Source organism: Odocoileus virginianus, chromosome 5 (genome assembly GCF_023699985.2).
Source record: "Odocoileus virginianus isolate 20LAN1187 ecotype Illinois chromosome 5, Ovbor_1.2, whole genome shotgun sequence".
In the NCBI taxonomy this organism is placed as follows: domain Eukaryota; kingdom Metazoa; phylum Chordata; class Mammalia; order Artiodactyla; family Cervidae; genus Odocoileus; species Odocoileus virginianus.
In genome coordinates this window covers 73,432,362-73,445,162 of record NC_069678.1, presented here as the reverse complement: position 1 = coordinate 73,445,162, position 12,801 = coordinate 73,432,362, and the positions used below count along the sequence as shown (strand labels likewise).

Genomic DNA, 12,801 nt, shown 5'->3' with positions numbered 1-12,801 from the left:
ACATCCACAGCTGAGCGCCATTTCCACTTTGCCCCAGCTGCTTCATTCTTTCTGGAGCTATTAGTAATTGCCCTCCACTCTTCCCCAGCAGTGTACTGGACAACTTCTGACCTGAGCTGGGTGGGGGTGGCTCATCTTCTGATGTCACATCTTTTGCCTTCTCATACCGTTCATGGGGTTCTGGCAGCAAGAATACTAGAGTGGTTTACCTTTCCCTGCTCCAGTGGATCACGCTGTGTCAGAACTCTTCACTATCACCCACCCATCGTGAGTGGCTCCGCAGGCATGGCTCAGAGCTTCACTGAGTTACACAAGCAGATCAACACACTGATGTAAATCAGAAGTCTTACTGATATCAAAGAAAACCATGGAGAGTCTATAGTCTCAAAGAAAATGGTTCCATGTGGGAAGAATAAGCCCCCTGCTAACGAGGACTCTCTCCCATCATGGAGGTTTCACTGAAAAGTAAACTCTGTTGGGGAGACCTTTACTTCCTTCACCAAGGCACCCCCACTCCCAGGATGAACCATGATGCCCGGCACAGAACTGGGGCTTGATAAACGATTGGTGAAGGAACCAACTATAAACGGGCAAGTGGGCCAGTTTTAGACTTTCTGCTCAGTGAGACAGGCCCCAGGAGAGCAGCCCCAGGCAGTGGATGAAGGCCCTGGGGATGAGTGGGTGGGTGCAGAGGCCTGCCTGGGGTTGGTGTCTGCCTGTCAGCAAACTAGGGGGCATAGCAACAGGGTTGGGACCCTTGGAGAAGTCTCAGGAGGCGGAGTTCAGTCCCACATGCAATCTGACAGAATATCTCTTCAGAGGTACACATCACCAGCATTGAATGATGGTTACGTGGCAGAGTTCTGTGGGGCAACGGCTTCCTGGGGCAGGAGAAACTCCTGGGTGGAGGAACTCCTCTCCACTCGAGGAACCGTCCAGGGTTGGACAGTACACTGTGCATGAACCCTGAGCTAGGGTCTCCCCCCTCAACTTCTCTCCCATCCTCTGAATCTTATTCTTCCGAAATGACTAATTCTAGCAGTAAGCTCAGCTTCGGCAATGGGGAAACCCTCCTCAGTAAGATCATTCCTATGTCTCATGAGGCGCTGCAGTGCTGACATATGGAGTCTAGACCAGGCAGCTATCCACATGCCTCAAGGGCTCCAGCTGGTCTCTAGCCCTCCCATGCCTCAGTTTCCCCATGTGTCCCATGAGCCAGGTGAGGTCTGGAGACCCTAGGTCTGTGGGGCCTAGGGACTGTCTACAGAAGGCAGCTGATGCGTGGGGCTGGAGCGCGTTACCTGCTGGGGTGGGGGAAATGCAGCAGCCTCTCGCAGGCGAGGGGGTGGCCTCGGGGTGGCGGGCTTCCTGTAGGCAGGAACAGGCCCTGGCGGCAGGTGGGGCCAGGTCCCTCGGCAAGGTCCAGATCCAGCAGACTCTTCTCCGAGCCTGGAGTGCAGTGGCCGTAGCTCCCGTTCACTATGCAGAGAGGGACAAGAGGAGACAAAGTGAGTGGGGACGGACTGTAGAAGGTGTGGGTACAGGGCAGTCACTGGGGCACACATGGCACAGAGCCCCTTGAGCAATACAGCCCGAGTCTCTGCTGTACCAGGCACTGGGGACACCTATTAATTCCCATAATCACCAACAAGGTCTGTAATAAAATCCCCAGTTCTCAGATGCAGATGCTGAGCTCCAGTGGGTAACTGTTCATCTTCAAACAAACACAGAACACTTACAACGTACCAGACACTATTCCGGCGCAGGAAACATGGTGCATGCTAGACACATGCATTCCTGCCTCTTAGAGTTGACAATTTAGGATTCTGACACTTATTTGACAACATGCATGGCCACAGCGGGGGCTGGGTGCCCAATGGGTGTGTGTCACTGACATTTATAGGTCAAAGAGGAAGTGCTCACTAAGCAGCATGTGTTCTTGTTATCACCAAAGCTCAATGCACGTTGTTCTCCAAATTGCATTACGTGTTCTTGTTATCACCAAAGCTCAAAGCACATTGTTCTCCAAATTGCGTTACTCCACAGAGGCAGAGGACACAGTTATTCACGCCTCCCTATCTCCATGGTTCTTGGAAGGGCTGTCACAGGCCCTGCTGTGCCCAACTCCTGGATTTTTAAGGAGACAAACTGAGGTAGATACGCCTCAATTAGTCTTGAAATCTATGTGCATGCTCAGTCGTGTTCAACTGTTTACAGTCCCATGGACTGTAGTCTGCCAGGCTATTCTGTCTATGGGATTCCCCAGGCAAGATTACTGGAGTGGGTTGCCATTTCCTACTCCAGGGGATCATCCTGATCCAGAGACTGAACCTGCATCTTCTGCGGCTTCTGCATTGGCAGGTGGATTCTTTACCTCTTTGCCATCTGGGAAACCCCTTGAAATCTACAGAAAGCCCTTAAAAACTATATAAAAGTATAAACAAATGTTAGGCACGGTTGCTACATGTTCACTGCCCCCTCTGCATCTCAGTTTCCTCATTTACAGTGTGATGAGGGTTAATCCAAAGCCTGTCTTCCTGAACTTTCCACCCAGTCATTTGCCAGGGTTATGCTAACGAGGAAAGGGTATGGGCTTCAGGGCCTGGTGAGCCCCATGTGAGCCCCTCCTGCCCCCAACCAAGCCTGTGACTCAGACAAGTCCTTCCCCAAGGCTGAGTCCCCCCGTACAAAATGGGACAGCCATGCAAGTTCTCCAAATATGTTGTCAGGTGTTGAGAGCTGAGGTGCAGAGCCCCCAGGCAAGCGTGGGTGCCTAGTAAGTGGGATACCAGGAGTGGCAAGTGCTCTTAACATCAAACAGCACTCCGAAAAGTACAGTCTGATGGAGGTGATAAAACATTACTAACAGGCCCAAGGGGGCTTTCCCATGGCTCAGGGGTAAAGAATCCTCCTGCGATGCAGGAGATGTGGGTTCGATTCATAGGTTGGAAAGATCCTCTGGAGAAGGAAATGGCAACCACTCTAGTATTCTTGACTGGGAAATTCCATGGACAAAGGAGACTGGAGGGCTACAATCCATGGGGGCACAAAAGAGTCAGACATGACTTAGTGACTAAACAACAACAGGCCCAAGGACTGTCTGGGGACTGTCAACACTGAGCAAGATAAACCAGTAAGATGGGAAAAGAGCTGATATCAGTGTACAATTAGCCCAGAAGTGTAAGGACAAGGACAAGAGAAGTGCCCTTTGCTGAGCAGTATGCACAGGTCCTCACTCCCCTGCCTCATCGGGGCCTCCTGCTGCCCTGGCAAGGCCAGATCAGGGTTATACCCACTGTACAGAGGAGAAAGCAGAGGCTCAGGAAGGCTAAACTGCTCACTTTATCACACAGCTAGTAACAGTCTGGGTCATGCCCATCAGACCCAAACCCCATGTTTTAATCCCTGTGTAACAAAAAGTGGCCTCTCAGAGTGACAAAGTCCAACCTCATTCTCATGGATCCAGCTCCCCCAAGCCTAATTCTACCCTGCCCGCCACCACGGCGGCCCTTTCACAGGAGGCCAGACCCTCAGTGCTAATTCGCCATGTGCCCAAAGCTCCAGCAGACACAGGAATTCACCCTTCAAGCTCTTTACAGTTTGCAGGTGAGAATGCAATGCTCTCAAGGTCCCAGGGCAGCTGACGCATCTCCAGACAAGCATGTCCTCAGAAGTGGCCCTCTGGTCACTTTCTCAGGCCAAGCACTGGCCAACGTCCTGCTGTGAGGAAACCTCACTCCCGCCAGCTTTGGCTGCTGCTTGGCCAGCCCCTCACAAGCTTATTTTTTAATAAATTGGCCATTTTTTAATTAAAAAGAAATCCCTGGTAACAAATGTGAACAGCCTGAGTTAATGAGAGCAGGCTGCCACTCATTTAACTCTGTCTCTGCTTGGCGGTCTCTGCCTTTCCCACATCATTTCTGCTTGTGATTTTATTGTCCCATTGAGGCAAACCCTGGGACTGAGCCTCAGAAAACTGTGGATAATTTTATGACCATTAATAGCATTTGGCACAAAGACAGCTTCATCATCACGTGGGGCTGTTCTGCCAGGGTCTTTCTTCCAGAGCCTTTGAGTCAAGGATGTGGTTCTGAGGTTCTTTACCCAACAGGCCCGTTGGGTAACCTACCCGCTCTGAGTTACCTGCTCCTTCTTCCCACAGGAAGATATGTGGAGAGATGGAAGGTAGGGCCCCGGAAGGTGCCCAGCAGCCCAGCATGTATCAAGTCCTATTCACCAAGCCTTCCCACTTGATTACCAGGAACGTTTGATTCTTTGAAGCATTCATCCCTGTAAGGTGGACTCATTAAAGCTATTTTCCAGATGAGAAAAGTTGAGATTTGGAGATTAGGTGCCTTCCCCTAGGTGCGGGGGTCTGTAACAGGTAGGGTCACAACACAAACCCAGACCCCTCAGACTTCAAAGCTCAGGTCCCGCCCTGGTGCCTCTCCGTCAACTGATCATAACCTTGGACTCCGAAGCAAGCATCCCACCTTTGACTCCAATAAGAGCATCTTGCGGAGCCTCTGGGGAAGTCAAAGTACACTCCTTACAATGACTCCTAAACGCCAATCTTTGCAACAACTCTGCCAGGTGGTAAGACCACTCCATCTGAGACAAAGACTCAGAGAAGTTTAGTGGGTTACCAAGGTCACACAGGGAGTAAGGGGCTCAGTTGAGATATAAACCCATCACCTCTCGGGGGAAGAAACAGTCATTACTAGACCAACAGTTGGGGACTACTGGCTTCTTCTCCACTGGACACAGTAAGAAGCTTTCCTACACTAAACAAAGGGAAGGAGAGAGGAAGGAGCCCCTTGGTCACAGTTTGGCACTACTCGGGGCTCCAAGTCCATTCAAGCCCTGGTCTTCCGTGACCCTCACAGCACCCTGATGAAAGCACTGGCCTCCCCACCTCTCAGAGGGGCAGAAGCACCAGAGCTGGCAAGTGGCCACCCGAGGTCACATGGCAACTGCTGAGTCCAAACCCAGGTCTCTCCAAACCCATGCCAGACCCTGTTCCAGGCCACATGCATTCTCAAAATCTAGAAATTAAAGCAGAGGCTGTGTCCCAGAGACGCCGCCACTGCTGGAAAGATGTGGTTACTGTCATTCTGCAACCCTGGGCCCTCCCACCGCCTTTATGCCTGTTGGTATTTAGCCTCTCTGTCCCCAAAGGCATCACAGGGCCTACCCTGGCTTACTGTCTGTCTCCAGGAAGCAGGGGTGGCGTCCTTCTCTGGGAAGGCAGGGATATGAGAGGGAAACATCAGCCCCGCCGCCCTGAGGCAGCTGTGGGTACCCTGAAAAGGGACCGGCACCCAGAAGCTATGCCTCCCTCTGTGCCATAGAGAGCCAAAAGCAGACCTCGGACTTGGCTCTCCCCACATAACTGAAGCTTCTTGGGAGGCTTGGAGGGTGAGAGGATCCTCTTTATTTTTGCAAATTGATGAGAAAAGCCAGAATGTCAGGCCCTGGACTGAGTAACCATCTATTTTACTAACAGATAAAGAAACAGGCTCAGAGAGGGTCAGGACCGGCTTTAGTCACACAGAAAATCCATAGAAGAACCTGGACTGGCACACCCCTGGCTAGGTTTAAGAGTTTGGTTTGGTTTCCTCTGCAAGTCTCAGTTTTCTCATCTGTAAAATGGTGCTGACACCTACCTCACAAGATTGTGGGGACAATTAAGTGAGATCATGAACACAATGCACTTTGCCATGGTGCCTAACTCACATTAAGCACTTGAAAAGCAATAGTGATGATAATAATAACTACTTCTTCCATTTATCCCTGAGTCTAGTTCAGGGCTGGAGGCAGGGCCCTGTATGAGAAGTATGACTCTGGGATGGTCAGGTCTAGATGACCCTGAGACCAGGCTCAGAAGGACAAACCCCCAAAGCTAAGGTATCACCAAATGCAGGACTGGGCAGCCTGAATGAGGTCACAACCAGCAAATCCAAAGAAAGTGGCTCTAGTTACACACCACAGCATTTTGCAAATTACCGTAATGACTTGGCTATAAAGTGGTACCATATATAAGGTGACTCCCCACAGGAATTTTAATTTACACTGAAAACTGCCAAGTCTGCATGCGAAGGACAATGATGCATTCAGCATCTCAGGCCCAGATGCCACCTCCTTGTCCCAGGAACAGCCAGTGGCTGGGTCTAGGAAGGCCTACATGATGACTGCTCCTTGTTAACGGATAAGCAGACTTTTAGTGCTCACCAGGTGCCTGGTTAGTGATAGGGTACTGCAATTTACAGTCCATAAAACACTTCACAGCCATCCCCTATGAGCTTTGCTACAACCCTCAGAAGCTGGCCAGGGAGGTTCCGAGGGGGCAAACGATTCGCCCAAGCTCTCTCAGCAAGTGCAGGGCTCAGATAGCAAACTTTCTGTGTATAGGCAAGACAGTACGTATTTTAAGCTCTACAGGTCATACATTTTCTGCCACAGCTACTTGAATCTGTTTTACTGTGAAAAGCAGCCACAGACAACATGTAAACAGAAGATCGGGCTGTGCGCCAATAAAACTTTATTGAGAAGAGTGCACTGGCTCTTGGACTGTAACATACTGACCCCAATCTAGTGCAGCAGTGAGAGATGGGCTTTACAATTACACCTTTCTACATCTGTAAAACAGGAGCATTTTACGGGAGGGAGCTGATGACGTGAAAACCACTGTCTGCTCTGACTGCAGGGCCAGCCCTTGGTGGCATCTGATAAATGAAGGTGCCTTCAGCCTGGCTTGGGGGTCCCCACAGCCTGGGCTCACCCCCTATCTGGGCAATACCTCCCACTCCCACAGCACTTTGCTGTCATGCTGCATTTTCCCCTGCCCTCCACGCAGGGTGCATGATGCCTTCCAAATCCCTCTGGGCCCCCAAAGCTCAGCAGAAGTGCATCTCCTTCTGGAATGTTCTTTGATCTTTCCCGCTCTCCCACCTCTGCATAGGTCAGTTCCTGCAAATAGTTGCCAGTTAGGGTGCACCTAACCCAGCATCTGCCAAATACTTGGCATGTTTGATCTCCCAGTTCAGTTCAGTTCAGTCGCTCAGCTGTGTCCGACTCTTTGAGACCCCATGGACTGCAGCATGCCAGGCTTCCCTGTCGATCACCAACTCCTGGAGCTTACTCAAACTTATGTCCATTGAGTCAGTGATGCCATCCAACCATCTCATCCTCTGTTGTCCCCTTCTCCTCCTACCTTCAATCGTTCCCAGCATCAGGGTCTTTTCCAATGAGTCAGTTCTTCCTGTCAGGTGGCCAAAGTATTGGAGCTTCAGCTTCAGCATCAGTTTGATCTCTAAATCTCAACATCACCACAAGGTGGGGACTGTAAGACTCTAGTCTATACCCCCACACTGATGCTTTCACATGCGGTTAAAGCCTGGCCTCCCCGAGAGCCTGTGAAACCCTTCAGGACAAGGGTCTTGGAGCTCCAGACTGCTGAATGTCAGGACATCGTGAGAAATGATTTTGTCCAACTTTCTTCACACACAGAAGAGAAAACAGGGGCTTGGACTGGGGAGAGGCTGGTCCCAGTCACACAGCAAGCAGGTTCTCTTGACACCTGGCCCCACCAGGGCTATTCTCCTCATTCTGAGCACATGGTTAGACCCACAGGAGGTGCTATGAAACACTGGGGAACGGGAGGCTAGAACAATTGTCCAAAGTTCTCTTTCGTGCTTACTTTATGTCAGACATTGTGACTTGGGGAAACAGAACAAGTTTTGCCACACACACACACCCCTAGGTTGAAGTCCTAGCACCATCATTAACTTTCTGGCTGCTTGACCCTACTTTTCTGAGCCTCAATTCCCTCATTTGTAAAACAGGAATAAGAATCTCAGCTCCTAGAAAGATGGTAATGATAACCCTATATGCAAAACAGAAAAAGAGACTCAGATGTATAGAACAGACTTGTGGACTCTGTGGGAGAAGGCGAGGGTGGGATGTTTCAAGAGAACAGCATCAAAACATGTATATCTAGGGTGAAACAGATCACCAGCCCAGGTTGGATGCATGAGACAAGTGCTCGGGCCTGGTGCACTGGGAAGACCCAGAGGGATGGGGTGGAGAGGGAGGTGGGAGGGGGGACCAGGATGGGGAATACATGTAAATCCATGGCTGATTCATTTCAATGTATGACAAAAACCACTGCAATGTTGTAAAGTAATTAGCCTCCAACTAATAAAAATAAATAAAAGATCTCAGCTCCAAGGGTGGCTGTGAGGAGTAAATGAGATAATAGACGTAAAGGTGTGATACCAGTGTAGCCAGTACTTTAGTGAAAGTCTCTCTCTTACTTTCTTGGCAGATGGGGATACACAGTCACAGCCTCCCTGGGGTGATGTGTCTCCAGCAGCAGCAGCCCGTTCTCCCAGGCAGCGCACCCCAGCGGCCGCAGAGGCAGCCTCAGGCCAACAGGGTCTTAAGTCTGACCCTGGGCTCTGCAGCCCCATCTCGGAGCCTCAGCTTTCCCTGTGAGTGGTGGGAGTGGCAGGCCCAAGCAGAAGGGGCACCAGGAGCCCCAAACATCGGGGGACACCAGACTACCTTCTCAGGCCCAGGGAGGTGAGTGCTGGCTCTCTAAGGGTGCTCAGCAGAAGCCAAGCTGGTGCTGCATCTGCATTCCAGGGGCCCTTCTTCCTCCACGCTGCCTCGTCATCCCCTCTTTTCCTACCTCATCAAACCCAAGGCCTAGAAATCAGCAGGAAGTGAGACCTTCTGAAAGAGGAGAAGTAGGAAGGCGGACATCCGAGCTTTTTCTCCAGTCTCAAAAGCCCTGCAGGATGGGCTGCTCAATTCTGAGCCCTCTTGGGGTGTCACAGGTCCCATCAGAGGGCCTGTAACCTTGCCAGAGCCCCTGGAGCTATAGAGCCTGATGCTTGAGGCCTCATGCCAGGCTTATGGCCGCCCAGCATCCCTTACCCTAGATCACAAAAAACTCCATAAATTCCCCTTTAAATCTATGCTAGATTTATGGGGACTCGGGCCAGTAAAACCTGAGCATGCTCACTTCAGGATGGCGCTGCAGAGAAAAGCAGAGCAAGCCTGCAACTCTGTCCCATCCAGGGCCAGGAACTGAGCAGCCCAAGGCTGGCTGCACATGGAGGTGCAGGTAAGTATATAAACAGATATACACCAAGTTGCCCCTCAGACTCTTTTATTGCTATCAAATTAGCACATATTTGCCATAGAAAAAAATTAGAAAATATATCAAGGCAACAAGTAGAAAATAAACATCATGTAAACAGTCATAAACCAGAGAGCCAGAGCAGACATGATCATGACCTCACATAAACTTCTGTGGTATTTGCCTAAGTATTCATGTAATTATATTTTTTTACAAAAAGAAGAATGATATGCTTATTTTCTTGTATTCCACCTTTTTCATTTAGTAATGCATCATGAATATTAAAGTTCATGAAGTGCCCATTATGTTCAACGCACAGTACTAGGCTCTTTTCATGCCAGAATTACTAATGCCATTTTCCAGAGGAAGAGTAAGTGGCTTGCCCAAGGTCATGCATCTGTTGAATGGTGGAATCACAAAGAAAGCCCAGCTCTCTCAGACTTGCAAGGCAGTACTGACCCAGACATTGCTCCCTATCATTAAGAGATTTAAGGTCAATGCAAGCTGATTGCTTTCCTACTGTATGCATCTGCTTGGACTGACATTACAAAATATCATATACTGGGTGGTTTAAAAAACAGAAATTTATTTTCTCACAGTTCTAGAGGCTGGAAGTCCATGATCAAGGTTCTTGCTGATTTGGTTTCTGGTGAGGGCTCTCTTCCTGGCTTGCAGACAGCCACCTTCTCACTATGTCCCTCATATGGCCTCTTCTAGTGCTTGCATGGAGGTAGAGGGGAAGAGAGAGAGAGCACACACATGCTCTGTGTCTCTTCTTATAAGAACACTAATCCCATTGGATCAGGGCCTCATCATCATGACCTCATTTAACCTTCATTACTTCCTTAGAGGCCCCATCTCCAAATACAGCCATACTATAGGTTATGGCTTTAACATCAGAATTTGGAGAGGGACACAAACATCCAGTCCATAATATTTAGCATACATTCTCTCCTTTCCTCACCCTAGTAGGGTCCTGTAATTCCACATCTATCTATGGGGCTTAAGAAGGTGAGAAAGTATAACATAGCAGATAAGAGTACAGATTCTAGGGTCTAACTGATGAGGACTGAATTCTGGTTTTGCCACTTACTAGCTGTGACCTTGTCCAAGTTAAGTGACCTAACTTCTCTGCGCCACAGTTTATGTAGCTAAAAAGGGTTTACATAGCAAACATGAAGTACAAAGAACACTACCCCTGGTACCCAGCAGGCACTATGTAAATGTCTGCTCTCGTTGTTCTTATTCAATTTTTAGGGTAGGACATAGAAGTCTGAAGCAATCAGCACATTCTAATCCCCCCAGCCACACTGCCACTGTGACTGGTTCAGAGACAGGCTTGAAATGCAAGTTGGGAACTTCTCTTTGACATTAAGGAAAGAGCAGCCTCCACTTCTCTACATGTAAAACTGTCCGTATTGAAAAATTACTAGCTATCATCACTCAGACATTACTTTTGCCAATTATCTTTCAGAGGCAACAATGTATGTTAGACCTATTCACTATGTTCTATATCTCTCTTATGCTCTTTCCTGAATTTTTCACCCTTTTTTAACTTTCATGTGCTGTCTAGATATTGTCTAATAACCTATTTTCCAATGTATCAATCTTCTCTTTAACGGCATCTAAACTATTAAGTCCTTATGATAAACTCTCCAGAAAGTGGGCATAGAGGGAACCTGAAAGTGAAGTGTTAATCATTCAGTTGTGTCCCACTCTTTGCAATCCCATGGACTGAAGCCTGCCAGGCTCCTCTGTCCTTGGAATTCTCCAGGCAAGAATACTAGAATGGGTAAGCCATTCCCTTCTCCAGGGGATCTTCCTGATCCAGGTATCAAACATATCAAACACGGGTCTCCTGTGTTGCAGGAGGATTCTTTATCATCTGAGCCACCAGGAAAGCCAGAAAGTGGGCAGAGAGGGAACCTACCTTAACATAATAAGGACCATATACAACAAACCCCCAGCTAAAATCATTCTCAATGGCGAAAAACTGAAAGCATTTCCTCTAAGATCAGGAACAAGATAAGGATGTCCACTCTTGCCACTTTTATTCAACGTAGTTTTGAAAGTCCTAGTCACGGCAATCAGAGAAGAAAAAGAAATAAAAGGAACCCAAACTGGAAAAGAAGAAGTAAAACTGTCACTGTTTGCAGATGACATGATACTATATACAGAAAAATTCTAAAGATGCTACCAAAAACTACTAGAGCTCATCAATGAATTCAGTAAAGTTTTAGTACACAAAATTAATACACAGAAGTCTCTTGCATTCCTATACACTAACAGTGAAAGATCAGAAAAATAAATTAAGGAAATAATCCCATCTACCATCACACAAAAGAATAAAATACCTGGGCCTGACTCTACCTAAGGAGGCAATCCTTCAATGTTAGCTTAATTTTTCAAATAAATGAAATTTAATCAAAGGCAGAAAGTACCATCTTATTTTGAAAAATCATAGTCTTTTTGTTCCAGCCCAAAGTGTTCTGATACCCAGGGAATTATTTTCTTGCCATCAGCTGAGAATCACTTGTTCATTATACCCAACAAACCAAATAGGTCTTTTCTGACAGTATCCAAATATGTACCTTCTCTTTAATTCCCATTCCAAAACCTTCATTAAGGCATTCCATTGATTATCATCAAAGACTTGGAAATCTTCATGTGAAAATCTTTTATAAAGTTTTCTGCCCCTATAGTATATCCCCTGTATCTTAATGCCTTTCAGACTGTAAGCCTTCTGAGCAGGGACCATGCCTTAATTTTGTCTTTTACTGCAAAACACATCTTGTGATGCATTTGTGCCCTATGAATATTGAATTATACAAGTGATATGTAATGGACTCAACATAGCCACCTGTCAGTACAAAAGCTAAATAAATGCTCACTGTTTTTTAAAAAGCACATCAACATAAAACATTGAGATTAAAATGACTGTCAGTGATGTCTAGTCCATTGGATGCTTTATTCAAAGCATTGTGCTCAAATAACAAAAACTGGATATCTATTTGTAGATAGATATTACGGCATCCTAGGGTTTTCCAGGTGGCACAATGGTAAAGAATATGCCTGCCAATGCAGGAGCTGCAGGATGCAGGAGACACAGGTTTGATCCCGAGGTCAGGAAGATCCCTTGGAGGAAGAAACGGCAACCCACTCCATATTCTGACCTGAAAATTCCAAGCACAGAGGAGTCTGGAGGGCTACAGTCCGGGGGTTCGCAAAGAATCAGACATGACAGAGTGTGTACAAATGCACGCAAGGAGGCAAAAGGCCTGTACCCAGATACTGATGAAAAGTCAAAGATGCAAAAAACAGATGGAGAGATATACCATGTCCTTGGATTGGAAGAATCAATATTAATGACCGTACTGTACCCAAAGCAATCTACAGACTCAATGCAATCCCTATCAAATCACCAATGGCATTTTTCACAGAATTAGAACAACAACAAAAAAAAATTCACAATTTGTATGGAAGCACAAAAGACTCCAAATAGCTAAAGCAAACTTGAGAAAGAAAAGTGGTGCTGGAGGAATCAGATTCTCTAACTTCAGACTATACTACAAAGTATCAAAACAGTATGGTACTGGCACAAAAACAGAAATATTGATCAATGGGAATGGATAGAAAGTCCAGAGATAAACCCACAC

At 47.5% G+C, this 12,801-nt stretch overlaps 1 protein-coding gene across 1 annotated transcript in view; it reads right to left on the bottom strand.

Annotated features, from left to right (window-relative positions):
* GLIS1 (GLIS family zinc finger 1) overlaps positions 1 to 12,801 on the bottom strand; it is a 239,582-nt gene that overhangs the window by 91,961 nt on the left and 134,820 nt on the right. The window contains 1 exon segment of the mRNA XM_020871407.2: positions 1,302 to 1,479. Within this exon segment, the coding sequence (XP_020727066.2) occupies positions 1,302 to 1,479 (178 nt within the window).